Here is a 19,354-nt window from a genome sequence, read left to right as displayed (position 1 = left end):
CTCCCATGTTTGTAATGGAAACTGTGTAGCTGAAGCGAAGAGTTCGCAAAGAATGATAAGGTAACATGATATCCCTGTAATCATTGCAACTGGAAGTTGTAAAAGAAGTTTAGTCTGATGGGAAATGCTGCAGCATCCTATTTCTTGGTTGGGATCACTAAAAAAAAAAAAACTGTTCCACAAAGGTAACAAATTGGTTCATGTTGGTTAATGAATTTCAGAGACTGATGTGTAGGTTTTAAGTTTAAAAAAGGAAAGAAACTGATCAACTTTTTTGGCATAAATATAATTTCTATGACCTATTATCAACTGTTACCTAGTGATTAGGCTAATATAATTAGAAGCACACTTCTAGCACTGGAAACAAGTACCAATTTTTTTTCTTTGATTACTGAACAAGTTGAAAAGGTTTATTTTCTCTGAAGAGATTCATCTACCAACTAGTATTAGAAGAATGCGAATCAGACGATCTACCTAAAGGATCAAAATCTTGATAAGAGCAAGCCTGCTTTTAACCAAACATTCTGAAAGAAAAACAGCAGCAAAACATTATAAATTCAGGCACTTAAAGGATCCTTAGTTTATTTTTTTGTGGTAATACAAAAAGCATACAGAATTATAGAGGATAGGAGAGAAGATCCCTTTCACTGAATTCAATTAGACCGTACACATAAAATGATTAATAATTACATAGAAGCCATTTTCTCCGTAGCTACATCCACAAACATCCCAGCCCTCCACCGATAACAAGCATGGTCTTGTTGCTGTAAACGTGTCTCAACAGTTCTTCATACCCACTGGTACTGTGCAGGTAGAAAAAAGGCAAAATAAAACAGGCGATGTAACTTCATACACAGACCACATTGATCAGACCAGAATGGTGTTTTTATAATCATAATTTCACAATGAAACAAGTTTTTCCCAGACCCGCGCCAAAGCGTGTTTGGAGTTCATTCCCTCTCCATTAGACGTTAAGATGTTTCAGTCATAAACAGGGATTCATCAAGACCCCATGTAACCTCGGCCATCATTTCCATGTATCAAACCATACAACATGCCCACAGGGGCTGATTAAACAGAACAAAAAGAGCATGTAATTATGAAATGACACTTAAGCTGAGATACATGGAAAGTCTTGACTTTCCATAACTGCACAACACATTTTCTCACTTACCTCTAAAAGTAACAACTGGAGTATAAATCACATGATCATGTCAGGACGATTTCTTCAGAGGAAATGCAAACAGGTTATGCCTGTAGATTAGTCATGTGTGGAAACTCCTACACAAGACTTGCCTCTGACTCTGTTTTGTTTTTGGTTTTTTATACTAACTACGATGACAAAAGGAAAGGAAATTCATCTTTGTCAATTTTCAGGGAAATGAAAATATTGTTAAACCTAAATAGTACTTCTATGTCTACATACCACTAGTTTTAAGTGAGAAAATATGTTTTTGTAGTAACTAAAATAGCTAACCACTTTGACTAACAATTCCTTAATATGTATAGGTAAACACTAATGATCACAGTAAGTGTCATGGAGGGTTTTTTTTAAATATCCAAATTCGATCACTACTCTTTTTTACCCCCTGCGTCTTTACATCTTGATTCACATTTAAAAATATAAGTAGCAGGAGCATTTTTTTAATCACCTAAGGAATTATTTTTTGTTTTTATATAATTTATATTTATAGAGCTGGATTGAGATTTTTTGTTGTCGTTTTTTTTCTCCTTTACCATAGTTTCTAAAGTTTATAATGATCAAATCCCTTCGTCACAAGTGGGTTACACAACCCGAGAAGATACCTATAAATACTAACCTACCTGCAGGCCTAGCAGCTGTGCAAAATAGTTAATTAATGGCAGGCTACTCCAAGCATCAACCAGCAACATAAACAGAAACGGAAGACTAGCTGCGTTCTCTAGACACAGAATGGACCCTTGAAAAACCAGCAAACTAATGAGAGCTTTGTTAGATTGCACATTTTAAATCTCTATGAGGGCCGAATGATCTCACACTCACTGATGAAGGAACTGAACTTGTGTTTAGCCCCTCTTTCCCCCTCAAGAGGCATTGAGGGGAAAGGAGGAAAGAAAAATTAAAGCAAGGACAAAATGAATCTGACACAGTCAGGTAGTCTGTAATAATGGTAACCCAGAGATGCGCTCTTAATTCAAGTGGAAACGAACAGGTGGAAGCGGGAGACCTGCGAGAGCAGAAAGAGCGTTGCTCATCCTTTGTCCTCGCATTAGCATGTGGCAGGGTATGGAGATCTTGAAGTGATGAAGAGATGACGTTTCCTCTGCGCTGAAGAGAAACTCGGCCCCAGTCAATATCTTCATATTCACCATGACTACTGTTGCCAGCTACTGCGCTCTCCGATGTCATCTAACGAATAGAAACCCACCTGTATGTAGTGTTGATGTTTGTATAAGTATATCCTTTGCAGTGGCAGATGATGTACCTCACTTGTGTGAAAGCAGCCAGTCGTTTTCCATTTTAGAGACTTAGCCCCATCACACTGTTAGCTTGGTGAAGCCCACCACCAATCAAGACTGTGTGTTAATATGGACTACCACCAAAATATCATCCAGAAGAGATGTCTAAACAAGCTCCCCAACCAAAATAGATTGTCTCATTAGAGTGAAGTCTGTCTCATTAAGTCCTTCAACCAATTAAATAATACAGACCACCTTTCAGTCCAACCACTCAGGTGCTTTCATTTAGTAAAGGCGGCCACCACGGCCCACATTAGTTCATTGACATTGGGCTTAGCGCTCTCTTTCTCGGGCTCCAGCTCTAGCAGAGTGTGAACTCTCTTCATGGCGAGGTCGTACTGTTCGTCTTGGAGCGGGGCGAAGGCATTCTCAAGAACGTCGGACGAGTGAGCCAGCAGAATCAGGGCCAGAACCCGCTTGTCCATGCGGTGGGGATCGTTGACCCACTTCTCCAAAACAGAGTCCTGAACCTTCTTGACAAGGCGCTGCAGGTAGTAACAGTAAATATTATAGAGTTTTATAGGTAGAATTAATGTGAATCAGATTCAATTAGATCGTTACATTATTCAGGCTCTAACTCAGAATCTGTACCACACCATACCTTTATTATACAGCACTTTAACATAAAACCAGAGTTCACACAGTGCTGCACATATACAAATATCATAAACAAACAACAACAACAAAATAAATAATTAAATAACTAAAATAAAAACATGTTTAGCAATACTTTAACCCCTTCAGCAGTCAGGCAGGAAGTTTGCTTTAGCCTCTCGAGGCCGGAAACAACACAGTTGGTTTTTTGCATAGGTTATGCTACAGCTAACTAATAAGCATATACCGCTGCAAGACTTCTTGTTTCTTGTCCTCCTATAGCTGCTTGTTTTAGTGCTAGACCAGAAGCAAGGTTGTTAACTATACAACCATAAAGTGAAAATGATTTGCCATCCAGTTCAAGTATGAAAGATATAAGAGGGGAATATTGCCCCTTTTGCACTGATACTTGTACAGTTTGTCAACTCTACTTCAACTGAATTGAGTGAAGAAAAAAAAAGTGCAAATATAGGTCAAACCTCTATCAAATTAAGTTGAGGGTGTGACTAACATGCTCATAAATAGCTGACAGTCCCTGCATGCAAACTAAAAAACACAAAACCCCCCACTAATGATATGCAAGGATGCGTGAATCAAAATTTTAATCATGATTGCAGAACAAAGTGAACATTTGCATACCTGTTTAATGGTACTGTTGGTAAGCGGATGTGTGGTCATATCAAAAAGCAAGAAGTTCTGCTTCTCTGTGGTGAGGACACCTTTCTCCACCAGGTTTTTGGCCAGACGTTCTCTGACATTTCGCAGCTGATAGTGCAGCTTGAGCGGATTCCAGGTCTCGCCTAGGTGAAAATATTGAGATCGGCTTTCAGACGCAACAAAATAAATGACGTGCGTGCCGAGGTCATTTTTTCCCTTTAAGGTTATTAGCTGAGAACAGGAGCCAAAAGTGCTTCCTGTGCTGCTTTTTTACTATAGGTATTATAAAAAAGGATGCACCCATTGTTACATTTTGCAGATTGTGACAGTGCATAAAATGTAAATGTATTTTAAAAATAAGTGTTTAAAGTGTAATAAATCTTCATTAGTACACAATCTTTTGATATTTATCCAGCTTTGATTTGGGACTACAGATAAACACTGGCTACTGCCATTGGTGAATGTCATCTCACACAACAAACACCAAGACTGACACCTACTGACAAACTGGTGCATCCCTAATTATCTGCTGTATTTCCAACTACTGCCATTTGGGGCACTACAAGGTGTTTTCAAAACAATTTTAAAAATCAATTAATCCTGCTACTGACAAATCTGACATTGCACAAAAGCAAGCAGTACTCCCCCGCCCCAACCTTTTAGTAACTTGTGTGACCTAAAAGGTGAAACAATAAGTAGATCACCACCAGGTTTGTCTAACAAATTCGGCAGCCCTTATCTCACCACTCAGTAGCTCTATCCAGCTCTGGACATTCTCTGGAGGCTGAGTTTCTTTAATGTGTTTCAAGGCCTCATCGAGCAGCACGTCTCCTGTTGGAGCGTCTGACTTGCAGATCACCTTGCCAGAGAAAGAGAAACACATTTTAACAATGAGGGCTACTGTCTGTGGAACTGTGATGTAGAGAGACATCCTGTGTGAGGAGGAATTACATTGGTAACTAGGTGTAAAGCTCCCGACAAAAGAATGCTTCCTTCTTCGTCAGAAGAAAAGCAAACAGTGTCAAGTGTCCACTACGTCAAAGCATTTAACAGGCCAAACTGGTCCTTTATCCACTACACACACTCAAACATCTGATTACACTATAATAGTTCTCACCTTTCTTGCCAGCAGGCTTTTCCTTCGCACACCGGACGCCTCCAGCTGTAACCTCCCTCTGAGAGCCAACTCTACAAGCATACAGCCTCGAAGGCCGGAAGAAATACAGTCGTTCCAGAAAGACGTGTAGCCCTGGGTGGAGAAGAAAAAAACACACTCGCTAACTTAGCTGACGTGTTGGAAGGAGCTGAAGCTCAGCGAGATGAAAAGGAAAGCGGTGACTCGCTGGCGTGTTGTCAAGTCAACGGTTGGAGAAACCCGAGCTAAAAAGCTAAAAAAAAAAAACCCGGATAATTGTTTTCACTCTCCACCACCCCCCATTTTTTCTGTAACCTTACGAGCCAACAACAAAACGCAGCGCAAAACATTTCGACATGACATCTGCTAGCAAGCTTAGCAACGACACACTGTGAATCAATACACTTCCAGATGTGCTACATGAACACAGCATTCCGGGAAACTTTTAACTAGTGCTTTAATAAACCCGAGTTAGTGTTGTTGACAACCACGACTGGTGACGCACAGTAAACTCTTACATTAGCTAATGTCAAGTGTAGCGACTAAGTTACTAGCCAGCCTGCTAAGCTGGACTGCAAAACAGCGCTCACCTCTCGGTCCTTGAGGCCCAAGAGCAAGACTTCCTCCATTAGCGTCAATCTGGTTTCCTTTGAGTCCCCTTTGTCTTCATCTTCCTCCTCCCCGCGGCGCGCTTCTTCCTCCTCACCGCCGGACTCCTTCTCCTTCTCGGCGGCGGCGCTGCGAATGGCCTCGGTCCGCCGCTGGACGAGGCCCGATGTTCTCTGCGTGAGAGTAGTCATAGCTGATGCCGAAAAACGATCAAATCCGAAGAAAGGCGCCGACTTCGACCAGCAAGAGAGCCACGCAGCATGTAACCTGAAGGTTAAAGGTGAAAATCGGAAAGCGGTGGACCGATCGAGCGAAGCCGACGGCTAACGTTCAGCTGGGCTCGAGATTCCTGCAGACTCTGCCCACTTCCGGATCCAACATGGTGGCAGGTGACGTAAAAACGTGGCCTGAAGTGATCCGCGGACGCCTCCGGCCTCGTGCTTTCAACAGAGCGCAGCGGGAAGTATGTGCTACATAACCTCTGAGCTGCCCCATGAACTGATTCCATTTAACGACAAAGTCTTTGAATTATTCAAAGGAAATCCTGTTTTATACAGCCCTAATTTAAACAAAAAGAAAGGATGTTCAGTAAAGCGTTTTAGGGAGAAACTCAAAATACTTTAAAGATGCAAACAATTAAATAAAATTTTTTAAAAAAATGGCTGTCTTAATCATTACATTATTTAATCTCTGTAATGACGAGTAAAGGAAACCAAATAACACATCATAAAGGTGGGCTCAGTCTAGGAAAAAAATGTAAAAAAAATAGCCAGAGCTGGTTATCAATGAACTTTTACTGTATGAATAATTAGCCTACTTCTATATTAGTGTTGTTGGTGAGGTTTAAAAATAAATAAATAAATAATGATAAAAAAATTGGCATTTACGATATATTCTCTTGTTATACACCACACTGTACACTTGATTATTGCACCTTCAATAGATCACTTAAAAAAAAGCTCTGACCTGGGAACAATTATATATGCTTAAATTAAAGTTTAATTTTATATACTTAATTAATTTATCTATTTCTTTACTTATTACCACAGCTGAGGTACTTTGATGAGTTAAATTATTTAAATATTTGATTAAGCAGTGTTGGTTACTGCAGCTTTTAATTGTAGCAAGACCCACGCTGATTTTTAAACTTTAATATGCAACATGTATTGCAATTTTCACTACACATTAGTATTATATTTAGGAAAAAAATGCAAACTATGAATTGGAGAATTTACTTTGCTCAAACGCTATATGATTTAATATAGATTCTCAACACAAGGTGGCAGGCTATGCGTGGGAAACGTGACAATACTGATCATGTCCTTCCTCTGCTGACCTCAACTTCTCTGTGTGTGATGATGAACACTGACTGTTTTTCTTTCACATGAAAACGCACTGATACTAAATTTAGACTATGTGCATGTTAAAAAAAATACCATACCAAAAATACCAAAAAAATACCATAAACTAGGTCAAGTTATTTCCTATTTTCTTACCTATGTTGGCATCTTTAAGCATGAGGGTGCTGAGTGCTGCCCTCAGCAGCTGTATGTTGGTTATTATTGTTGTTACTCATCACTGGGAGAGATGCATCTTGGATTATAACCTTGCTACACTCCCATTTACTGCAGATCACCGCCCTCCGTGATGTAAGAGCGGCTGGACTATCAGCTTTTTATGGCATGTATTGTGCCATATAGTGGGAAAGCCACATATGGAACTAATAATATAAATGAGCCGACATGCCCAAAATGTAAATGGAATGCAGACTTTATTCATGCTAGTTACACATGTGACTTCTCAGCTATGAGGTCAAGAAGATATCATACAAATGACAACAAACAGACATATCTACTAGTCTAACTCCATTAAATAAAAGCATCACATTTATGTACTCTTGTATATTTTTCTACCTCCAGAATCCAGTAAAAAAAAAAAGTGAGTTGGAGGACTTTTTATATGGAAACACAAAAAGTATTAAAAAAAGTCAAAAATCCACAGTGAAGATTTATACTGTAAGCTTAATGCCACTAAATTCACCTTCAGTAGCAATATCCTGAACTTACTCTTTTCTGTAGGATTTTGTCGGTCTCTCACATCACTGTGGAGGAATTTTGGCTGACTTTTCTTTACAAACGTGCTGCAGTTCATTGATGTTTGTGATCATTTGTTTATGGATAGTTCTTTAAGATCCCACCACAACAGTTCAGTCAGGCTGAGGTCTGAGCATTGACTGAACCGTTGCAACATCTTGATATGTTTTTTTCCAACCTTTTTGGTTGTGCATTCGTTGCTGTGCTTGGGATCACTGTCCTGTTGCATCACCCAGTTTCAGCCAAGCTTTAGAAGCCCTCATATTCGACTCGAGAATGCTTTGGTACTTGGTGGAGTTCATGGTTGACTCAATGGCTGCAAGGGGCTCAAGTCCTCTAGATGCAAAACAACCCCAAATCATCGCCACCAAACCACAGTGCTTGATGAGTTCTTCATACTGATAGGCTGTGTTTTGTTTTGACCAAGCCTGATGCTGTACATTATGAGCAAACATCTCCATTTTGGTCCAATCTGTCGAAATGATGTTGTTCAGAAGCAGCCTTTACACCTCAGCTGTGCTGTCAGGTTCTTTTTAGAGAGGCTTTTTCCTGGCAACCCTTGTACATAATCCATGCTAGTCTTTTTCTTTTTACATTGTCACAACTGGTAGCATTTAACATGCTAACTGAGGCCTGCGGAAACTGAGATGTAGCTCTTGTTTTTTTTGTTTTTTTACAGCATTTCTGAGCACTGTATGATCTGATCTTGGGGGGAATTTTACAGGGAAATCAACTACTGCAATAATTGATGGACTGTGTTAATGCATACCTGAATGCCACAGCATTCATTCATTCATGACTGGTACTTACATGATACTTATCTAATGATGATCAATTAATCATCAGTGATCAATTAATCAGGTTCACTGGACTGGATTCCCAACCTCTTTATTCCTATGGAAGGTTTAAGTGTATACTTAGTTTTTCACTGAACTTGTTACAGTCCAATGAAAACCTGCTTTATATGTTGGGAAAAGGTTTTAATTACTTTCCTTAAAATCCCCTGTTTCAGTTAAAAGGCTTTATAAACTGTTTGTACAAGTGCATATTAAGTTAAAAAATGCCTTCATATACTTTGTTGTTCAAAAAGGGTAATTTTGTATTTTTAAAAAGTAGCTTTAGAAGATGGACAAAACATGACTGAAAACATAATTCAAGTTCCTGAAAACAGGAAAGGTGTAAATATTTTTATAAAATTGATTGGGCCTGATTGGGTTAAGATGAGGTCATTTAAAAAAACACTCTTAAAAAGGCTCCCTTGGCTCTTATTTCATTAAGCAACGTGATTATTATCAGCAAGAGTTCCTGAAAGGTAATGAGGAAAGCAAGCAATTCACTGTCTGGGCTGCATATCTCATTAGGTTAGACGATTTATTCAGCCCATGTTGCGTCAAATTCTGGATAGCTCACCTACAATCAGTGACACCCAGGGTTATCAAGAAGTGGTTTGTAAATACAGTACTTGTGAATCACATTCAGCAACAACAACAGGAGACAAAGAACAAAATTATCAGCTGTTGATTACTGTGAGGAAATGAGGCCGCTGAGGAAACAACACTGAGTCAGGGAAGTTAAACCAAACATATAGAAAAAACATGTATTAATTAAAATAAGTAATAGAAGCAATATAAAACAAATCCCCCCCAAAAAAGGAGTCTGTGGTAGAGATAAAACGTGGGGTACATTTTTAAAGAATAGTTTGGAAATGGAAACACTCAAATATAAAAATGATTAATACACTACTGAGTAATGCAAATAATAAAGGAACTGCTTGGCTTGTGGATAGGAAGAGCTGGGCATCTAACATAAGCTACTTTTACATCTAATAAAAGCAAAAATGAATCAATTCCGACCAATAAAAAAAAATGACATGAAAAGCTGCTTCAGTAAAAGCACTAAAAAATAACTGTTTGACAGTAAATTGAAAGTCAGGTTCAGGTGTATACGCACTCACACCTGTTCAGCTATTCATTAAGCCGAATAAGGCAAATATTGAAACAGCCGATCACATTGCAGCCGCTAAATACATTTAGGAATTTAGACATTTTAAGTTACTCTGAATGTGGCATGGTTGTTAGTACCGAATTGGCTGGTCTCAGTATTTCAGAAGCTGTTGATCTTCTGGGATTTCCCCACAAAACCAAGTCTAGATTTTACAAACAAGATCTTCTCTGGTCAAAAATGTCTTGTTGATGCCAGAGATTAGAGGAGAATGGCCAGATTGCTTCAAGCTGATAGGAAAGCAACAACAACTCAAATAACCATTAGTTATAAGCATTCCTTAACACAGAATACTTTAAGCCTTGACGCAGAAGACCACTCCTGTCAGCTAACAACAACAAACCGATGCTACAGTTCACACAAGCTAACCACAATTTGACAACTTAAGATTGGAAAAATGTTGACTGGTCAGACGAGTTTCGACTTACGCTGCAACATTTTTGTGGTAAGGTGAGAATTTGATGCAAACAACATGACAACATGGATCTGACAGCAAAAGCAAATCTAAACCCAGTAGGTGAGGTGTAAGTAGTAGTGTGTCAGGTAGTGTGTAGGTTGCTCTATTTTTAATGCTCTGCTGAACTGTGCAGTGCGAGATTTCTATTTTAAAGTAAGCCAAAGCATTTGTTTCGTTGTTGTGGTATGAATGTGACATGGATATAGCAGCTGTGGACCTAGATAGCAGGATGTTAAAGGTAAACTCCGCTAGCAAATCTTGCTAACATGTGCAAGCTAACCTTTGCATTTTTACATTTTTTTACATTTTTATTTTAGAGTGTTGTTTCTTTTTTTACATTGTTAGCCTTTATTCATGTTTATTTATATCATTTATCTTCATTTATCTCATCAAAGCAATTAAACTTCTTTTAAAGAAAGTATTACAAGGAATGAGTGAAACGGGTGCAGCTTACATTAACTGATAAAAATTCAGGTTTTACATTTGTTTACCTCCAATATTTGAGTTCCATTTCTGTTTTTTTTAATAAATATATTTTGAATAAAGGAATATTATAGGCCAATTAATTAATTTAAGTATTAAGAATTTTACATTAGCAATAGCAGTGGAGGAAGTCAGATCTCTCACTGTAAAAGTGCCAGGCAATGTAAATATTCAAATCAACCCCTGTAGCAGAACGGCTTGTGTGAACAAACATGATTCAAATAAATGGTATATGTGCCTCAGTAATATATATTTTATTTTTTTTTAAAAAGCAGCGTACAGTTTTTGTCAAATGAATACTAGAGCATTCTTCTCTGAACTACAATGTAGTGGAGGAGAAATATAACAAAATGAAAATATACAGGCACAAGCAGCCAAAATACTTAAGTGGAGTGCATAAGCTCTGCGTTTGCATCATCCAACCTGAATAAAACATCTCTGCTTTGTTCACATTTTATTGCGTCTGCTAAGAGAATCATAACATGCCAGAATCAGCCTGCAAGTAACAAACTCTGCCCCCTTTCGTGACGCTGAAGTCTTAAGTATGGCCCTAAATTAGATTTCCCAGATGGTTGGAAATATGCTCTGTGTAAACAGCCACCCCTTCAACCATCACGGCCGAGATAGTCGTCAGATACTCTGACCATCTTAGTAGCATATTTGCACACAGTCCAAGATGACATGATAAACATCTAGCATTAGGTCTGGAAAAAGTCTGAAGTAGAACATATCTTCATGTTCAAGTCTGTGAACAGGTGTTGCTATTGAAAGCTACACATAAATCCACCAGCAGCACAAACACACGTTAAAAGACTCTAACAGAGTGTAATCTGATAGAAAAGATGGCTCCAATGGAAAATATTCTGGTCTTACATGATGACAAGAAGACAAGAAGCTAGCAGAGGTTAGAGGTGTATCTGCCAGGGAGAAAAAGCAGCATTTTTTACACATGTTAACATTAAACTTGACATAAGTTTTTCTTGACATATCAGCTCATTGCGTGCTGCCCCACTGACACTGTTAATAAACCTCTGGCTCTCGGTGAAGCCCACCAGAGATCGACGGTTTCAAATGGCCCAAATGAAACATCTGTATTTTTCACTTTGTACATTTGTGCTCCCTGATCTTGGAGTTCTGGCCCTGACAAGGAGCCTAAATCACTCCCAAAAGCGCTCAAGGAAGCCACACTCGGGCCCATATTGGAGCCATTTCCTGTCTCTGGAGTGGGCACACGGGTGACCCTTAGTGACCCTCATTCCCCCATATAAATGCACATGAGCGCTCTCACATATACACATGCGTGCACTCTTTAACAACAGCACCCCCACAGACTGTTGCAGTGTAGTAAGCGATTCATATAATATCTCAGTTGCCTGTTGTAATAAATACATCTCACTGGAGAGCAATGCCAGAGAAAATATAATTATATTTAATGGCTTGTGATATGCTGAACCCAGCCTGAGAGTGGCTTGAGATAAAACAGAGTCACAATTTTGGGATCTGACGCGAATGGCATGAAAATGAAGCTTCTATCATTTTTCTCACAGTTTGTTTCCATAAAAAAGAAACCAGATCAGACAAGAAGGCCACACTGTATGGAAGTAAATGGAGGGTAAAAGGTCAATTACCAAATTTCTTGCTAATTCTTCCCATTTTTGGGGGGGAGTCTGCTGTGAACTTGAACAGGGGGTGAAACAGAAGCTCGCTGCAAATCATTGCAATTGCAATCGCAGCACATCCCTAGCTCGGAGGCTAAGGTGAGTGAAATAAGGCTAAAGAAAACAAAAAAGAAATAATGAGATGAAAGAATAATGAGGCGCGTGAAAGAAAGCAGCAAAAACAATGTCAGTTTCAACATCTGTTCAAATTCCGCACAATTACAGGAAGCGCTACGCTTTTGCCCCATTCACAGTGACACGAATAATAAACATAACAATGAGGTAATCCATCTACAACTTATTATGCAGTTGACCAAAGAGCAACTTTACTCCAGTACAGAGGCTTGAATACATGTACTGAAAGCCTGTGTTATCACATCCACTCAGCTGAATCAAGTCATTTGTTGCAGAATCAGCCAGATACAGAAAGCGTAGCAGTGGACGGAAGAAACTACAGAAATGACAGCATCTATTTTTAAAGTCACGCAAAAACAAGTGTTTAAGGCGAAAGTGAGAAACCTGCAGAGGAGGATTACTCAGATCTGAAGCTTTATGGACAGTAAGCTCATTGTTTACCCTCAAAGTCCACAAATTTACTGTTTGAGTTCACTTTCTCATCTCTCGGGTAGTTTCTGTATTTAGATCCTGTTCCTGCACTGAGCTGCAGAGACAAGGATCTTGTTAATTTTTGATTAGCTGAATTAGACAAAAGCTGGAGTTAAGAGATACTTGTAAAACTACTACACCAGATCAAGAAGAAAAATCTTGGTGCATCTTACTGCTTGCTAATTTACATTTTCTAGCTGTAAAAAAAAAGTCCTTGTGGATTGTGGTCTGAAAGTGTTCTTTTTCTATTTAACCTCCATATTTTTGTGATCCTCCCTTTCCTCTGCTCGCCCTGCTGGATTTCTGCAGGAAGTCTTTAACAATAGGACCCCTCCAGAGATTCTGAAGCCCAGCTGTAAGAAACTCCACGCACACATACACACAGTGACGAGGCCCATGTGACTACCTTTATGTTTGCACGTATACACACATTTACACACAAAGAGTAACTCACAACCACTCATTTAGTTGAACATTAAATAGGAGCTCCTGCTGTTTGTGTGACGAAACAGCAGACTTTGACAGGAGATCCACATGACTCACTCTCCCACGTAATTAGCAGGAACAGCTGATGAATCAGCAGCACAGCTGACCTCATGCTTGACACTTTCATTTACTCCGCAGACGTGGGGCTAAGTAGTGGGTCAAGGTTGCCTCACCCAGTGGCAGAAAGTAAATATGAATGGCAGTTTCAGTTTTAAAGGAATTATGGTCCATTGGAGCATTTCCACTTTGTATCACTTAGATCGTCCTGTACTTGACTATATTTTAGAGGGACTATAAATGGCCTGTATTTGTATAGCGCTTTACTTAGTCCCTAAGGACCCCAAAGCGCTTTACACTACATTCAGTCATCCACCCATTCACACACTGGTGATGGCAAGCTACATTACAGCCACAGCTGCCCTGGCACTGACAGAGGCGAGGTTGCAGGACACTGGCGCCACCGGGCCCTCTGACCACCACCAGTAGGCAACAGGTGAAGTGTCTTGCCCAAGGACACAACGACCGAGACTGTCGGAGCCGGGGCTCGAACCAGCAACCTTCCAATTATAAGACGAACTGCCAACTCTTGAGCCACGATCGCCCTGACTATGGTCAGTTATGTTTACTTTCACAGCTCCAAATTGCTTTAAAGGTTAAGATTTTTCATGTTTTACATACAGTGCTGTGTAGAAGTCTTGAGGCACGCTGCAGTTCTTCATATTTTCCTAGAAAATGAAAAATAGGTGCTGCGAACATTTGCAGATAGACATGGAAGTACAGTTGTTCTGAAGGCAGGACTGTGATACAGTTTTCTGCCTCGCCACTAGAAGGATAGCCTGTATGTTTTATCGCTCTGGACATCCTCTGTTTGTCTATTTTCTCTAAGCTAAGTTATCGCTAAGCTAAGCTAAGCTAAGCTAAGTTCGCCTAGGCCAAACTGAGTTCGGTTTGAGTGGTGATTTATTATGTGTATTTGCCTTCTTTATTTAGCATCAAAGTGAGTGGGGCACAAGAGTTAAGTGATGGAAAGATGTTTATTTCCTTTGTTGCCAAATATGGTTCAGACTATAAGAAAAGGCCGCCAGCTTAGTAGTAGGGCCTATAAGACAAGTATGTGGCTGTAATATGTTATATAGTGAGTATTGTTGTCTATATTTGATTGTAATTTGTGTTCTGTTTGTTCCATTCTGTTTGTAGAACCACAGACACACACACACATACCCACGCCCACACTAAATCTGCCATTAAAGAGCTGAAGATCATCCCCTGGCCTCGTTATTTTCTGGAGGGTCATAGTGGCACTTGACCCGTGCACACCCTGCGATCACCACCGTAGAACTGAACCTCATATCAGAAATCATCACAACAACAGTATAATGTATAAGGCAAAATCAAAGTTTGTTCTATACTAACAAGCTTAAAAGTCCATATTTTAGCATGACCACCTTTATTCTTCAGCACAGCCTGAGCCCTCTTTGGCAAGCTTTTGTGTAATTTCTCTAAGTAGTCTTCAGGAATAGTTCTCCAAGGTTCTTGAAGGACATTTAAAGCTCCTCTTTATATATTGGCTGATTTTTTCCGATCTCTGTCAAAAAGATCCCACACTGCTTCAGTAATGCTGAGGTCCAGGCTCTGGTCAGGCCAGTCAATGACTGACAGTGTTCCACTCTGTGTTTTTGACACAGTGAAAGCATACCTGGTTTGGGATCATTGTCACACTGAAAATTAAGCTTTCCTGATGGTTTATTTGGTAGACCAAAATGTGAGGGTACATTTCTGTGTTCATAATTACATCAGTGTTGACAAGATCAGCAAATCTGACTGTATTTTAATGTGTTCCACCAATTTTGATGAGATCCTCAACACCACCAGCTGAAATGCAGCCCTAAACTATGACAGTCTCCACCCTGTTTTGGCTGTAGAAACTCACTGTACCAATCCTGAACCAATAATTTCAAATGTGGACTCATCACGCCATCAGACCTGTTGCTGCTGATTTTCAATCCAGTTCTTGTGTAATTTTGCATACTTCAGCCTTTTCTCTCTGTTTCCCTTCCCCGAGAATGGCTTCATGGCAGCCACACTTCCACTCAGACCATTTTTGATGAGGCAAAGAGTAGACTGATCAACTAGGGCCAGATGCATCTCTCAGGTCCTGTTTCAGGTCTTTACTCAATTTTTTTTACCCATTAAGGAGGACAAGACTTTCAGATACTGTTCATCTGCTGTAGATCCCCCCCCCCTTTGTTTAGTTTCCTCAAATTTTTTAATGACACACTACAGACCCAGATATTCCCAGATACATTTTCAACTGATAGCTCTTTAGGAATCACCTTGTTGTTGCAAAAAATAAAATTATGGCTGTCAAAGAGTTATCTTTGAAAGATCTGTGACAGATCAAAGTAAAAAACGAAAACAAATCTGGACGTAGCGTTTTCATTGGGAGAAACGTTTTGTCACCCATCCAAGTGACTTGTTCAGTCTGAGCTGACTGCAGGTTTCCCCAACCTTATAAACAGTACCTTTGCACAATAACTGAAACTAGCCCACTGAATGAACAATGGGCTGTGAGGCCAGTTCCTTGACCATTATTATGCAAATTGTCATGGCCATTGATCAACAACCACTGATCAGAGCTCAATGATCAAAGAGATCAATGGCCACGAGTACTATTTTCCACGTTTCTCCCACTGAAAACGCTACGTCCAGATGAACAGAATCAACCTTTTGGGAATTACTCACCTGGATGATTGAGCATGCATCAAGACAATTCTGTGTTGCTTTGGAAGGCTGCTAGTGACAGAGCGCCTAAAGATATGTAAGATTGGTCGTTTGCTAAGCTGCCTATTATGTTTAGACACTACACTGGTTCGTCCCATGGGTTTGTTTTGTACGCTTGAATGATTCAAAGGCCCGTTTCAGTTGATTAACAAACAGAAAAAAAATCATTCCTCTAAAAATGGTTATGAAGAAGGACAAAGCATAACTTTCAATGTTTTTCCTGGAAGACATCACAGAATGTGGAAAACGAAAATGAAATGAAATACCGCTTTACTTTTTGCACTGATGAGTACAACCTAGAAGTGTCTAAAGAGTTTCAAATGTGCTGGTTGACTGAAGTTTCAGCCAGTACCAGCTGATAATCCTGACCAGATGACTCCTCATGCAGTTTTCTAGTTGTGGTCAGAGACCAACCCCCAAAACATGAGATTTGTGGACGAAAAAGCCAAGCAAAAGTGAACATGATGAGGCGGCGTGGAGACCTTATGATCTTAATCATCATCTGGTTGCACAGTGGGAGGCTGAGTGTAGCAGGGTCAAACACATGAGCATGCCTGCTCGCACACACACACACACACACACACACACACACACACACACACACACACACACACACACACACTCGATTCCCTCTGGGCGCCCAGATTGAACCTGAGAAGATGTGGCTCCCTGAGGCCATGAACTGAAGCATTTGCACCCTTCTCAGCCTCTAAATCAATGTCCACCACAGGAAGCCTGTCAACATGACCAGAGCTGAATCTGTCAAAGTTAAACTTTTTCGTTGTTATGACACGAGCATTCACAAACAAAAAGTTCAACTACCGGTAAAGTTAAATCCAAACGGCTAAGACGACGACTCTTGTCACTTACGGTCGATCTCTTGCTCAGAGAGCAACAGAACATCTGTTTACTGTTTTTCTGTGTTTTATTTGTACTTATGATATCATGTTCCTAATGAGGGTGTGTTACGAATATTTTGCTGACAGAGCATTGAAATCTCTGACTCTAGCTGGAAAGCCTCTGGTTTTCATTGAGAGCAATGCAGTCACAGTGAGGAGCATGAGGTGCGGCAGTAGACCGGCTGGTGGCTTGAGGGTCGTTCTGGCCTGCTGTGAGCAGTCTGAGCAGAGATATTTCAGTAAACAGAAGCGAGGTGATGGGCCTTTCAGAAACTACACATAAGCCAAAACTAACTTGCTCTCATATGTAATGTATGTTCTGGCAACAATGTTCGAGCCAAATGTTTTCATTTGTAATCTTTTATACCAAATGAGCATAGTGGTATCGCTATTTACCAACAATTGATATCATATTTATGTCATGTTAATAACACATAATATGTTGTAGAGAGGCTGTTCTTGTACAGTGAGTTTGTAGAGTGATGAACAGAGACTCCCCCTTTGCCTCGTTTCTTTGGTGTTTTGAAAAAGGCAAAAAAACACAAAATGAATAAAACTGAAAATGAATTAGTCTAATACTGTGGTTAGTAATAGAAGGAGCAATCATTTAATTAAAGTGAATTCCTTCTGTGACAAATATTACTTAGAGAAAATTTTATACTGTGACAGGTGTAATCAGCACATGGGGTTAGGCTGAATAATTAGCAGACTGTTGACATGTGTGTGTGTCTGTGTGTGTGTGTTTGTGTACAGCGCCCTGTGATGGATCAAGTCTCAGACTAAATTGCTGTTTCAGTCCAACCATAATAACAGTCATTATAGTATTACACTGAAACCTAATGCAAATACCATAAACTTACTGCTTAGCAGCTACAACAGAAGAGCACGTTACCTAGCGACAGCGTTATTGCATTTACCGTACTCTGCTCTCCACACACACATCAATGCAACAACTGCAAACAACCAGTTTCAAATATTTATCTTCCTTATAGAGGGTGAAATTTATTCTATGTAAATAACAGTAAGCGTGGAACTAAATGAACATGTTAAAAGGTCATTTTTTATCTAGAGTTTTTCCTTATTTGTTTGCATGCATGTCATTCTATCTGTAAATGCAATAGCTCCAAAAGTTTTAAATGATATTTATTACTAAAAATGTAAACAAATGTATTAAATATACACAAAATTATGTCAACAGGGTAAATAACCTGAAATTTACACTTGTTTTTATTGCACACAGAAAAAAAGGAATATAGTGAGATGGCTTTACAGCTTCTTGTTGTAGAAGGTGTAGTAGCTGGTGTCTGCACCATGTGTTTATTATGTAGGTGCAGTATGATTGAAACTTACATTATACTTAGTTATAACTTACACATTACATTTAAAGGGTTTTAGTTGTTGAAAAGAAATCTTCTACGGTTGGGGTCAATATAACAGACACATTAGTGGTTCTTTGAAGAAATGTGTTCAAAGTTTAACTAAAACTAAAGCTAATTTACACTAACTGGACATTTCATTAGGTACACTTTGCTGGGTTGGACCGGGTTTTGCCCTCAGGGCTGAAAACATTCGTCAGAGGTTTTGGTCTACATTCACATGCTAGCAGTTGCTGCAGACTTGTCAGCTGCACATCCATGAAGCCCATTCCACCGCCTCCCAAAGGGAGCTCATTGGATTGGGATCTGCTGACTGTGGAGGCCATTTGAGAAGAGTGATCTCACTGTTATGTTCGAGAAACCAGTTTGAGATGAAATACTCAGTCTGGTCCATTTGGCACCAACAAATGCCACATTCAAACTCACCTAAACACCTAAAAAACCATGTTGACTGAAACTGAAGTAGCTCAAGTATCTTCCATTTTTGCAAAATGTCCTTTATCTTCTTGTCTTTTCTCTAAAACTTCTGTGGAACTTTTTTAATCATTTCAAGTTCATGAAGGTCTGTTTGTGGGTGGGCTGCACTGGGCTGATGTACAAAGCTGCTTTCTGCTCCTTAAAAATGTGGAGTTCATAGATCAGTCTTAACTCTAAAACACAACTGGATACATGCTGCTTGAATTACAGCCCTTCCACAACATGGTCTTGTGTTAAATTATGAACAGAAGTTTTGCCCCCACCCCCCCACCCTGCACACACACACACACCCCGGTTAGTCTTCTCCGTCTCCTCCCATGATTGCCATCCTGTCATGTCAGATGTAACGCCAAGAAGTGACGGCACTCTAAGCAGAATACGATATCCTCCAAATCACAATAGCTGTGCGACATGCCAGGAATGTGATGTCACATGCTTGAAGCAACTGTGCGTGCACACATGTGTAAATGCAGCCTGTTTGCATTCAGGTCAGTTTGCTGGAACAAAGGGGATTCCTAAACAGCACATCCTCACAGCAACACT

General features: G+C 39.8%; 1 protein-coding gene across 1 annotated transcript; it reads right to left on the bottom strand.

Moving 5' to 3' along the window:
* Positions 1-552: 552 nt before the first annotated feature.
* golph3b (golgi phosphoprotein 3b) lies at positions 553-5,980 on the bottom strand. Its single transcript, XM_003451474.5, has 5 exons — positions 5,476-5,980; positions 4,868-4,999; positions 4,495-4,609; positions 3,733-3,893; positions 553-2,984 (listed from the first exon to the last, which is right to left on the bottom strand). The coding sequence occupies exons 1-5, from the start codon at positions 5,683-5,685 to the stop codon at positions 2,721-2,723; spliced, it is 882 nt and encodes a 293-aa protein (XP_003451522.1). The 5' UTR covers positions 5,686-5,980; the 3' UTR covers positions 553-2,720.
* Positions 5,981-19,354: the final 13,374 nt, after the last annotated feature.

Source organism: Oreochromis niloticus, linkage group LG7 (assembly GCF_001858045.2).
Source record: "Oreochromis niloticus isolate F11D_XX linkage group LG7, O_niloticus_UMD_NMBU, whole genome shotgun sequence".
Taxonomy (NCBI): Eukaryota; Metazoa; Chordata; class Actinopteri; order Cichliformes; family Cichlidae; genus Oreochromis; species Oreochromis niloticus.
Note: the sequence above shows the minus strand (reverse complement) of the source record. Positions and strands in the feature narration are given on the sequence as shown.

What these genes read in the sequence shown, in the direction of transcription:
- golph3b (XM_003451474.5), bottom strand. Translation starts at nt 5,685, where the DNA reads ATGACTACTCTCACGCAGAGAACATCGGGCCTCGTCCAGCGGCGGACC. An exon ending in TGGGCCTCAAGGACCGAGAG is followed by an intron (nt 5,000 to 5,475) that starts GTGAGCGCTGTT and finishes TTCTCCACCCAG; the next exon opens with GGCTACACGTCTTTCTGGAA. An exon ending in CTGGATAGAGCTACTGAGTG is followed by an intron (nt 3,894 to 4,494) that starts GTGAGATAAGGG and finishes ATTTTCACCTAG; the next exon opens with GCGAGACCTGGAATCCGCTC.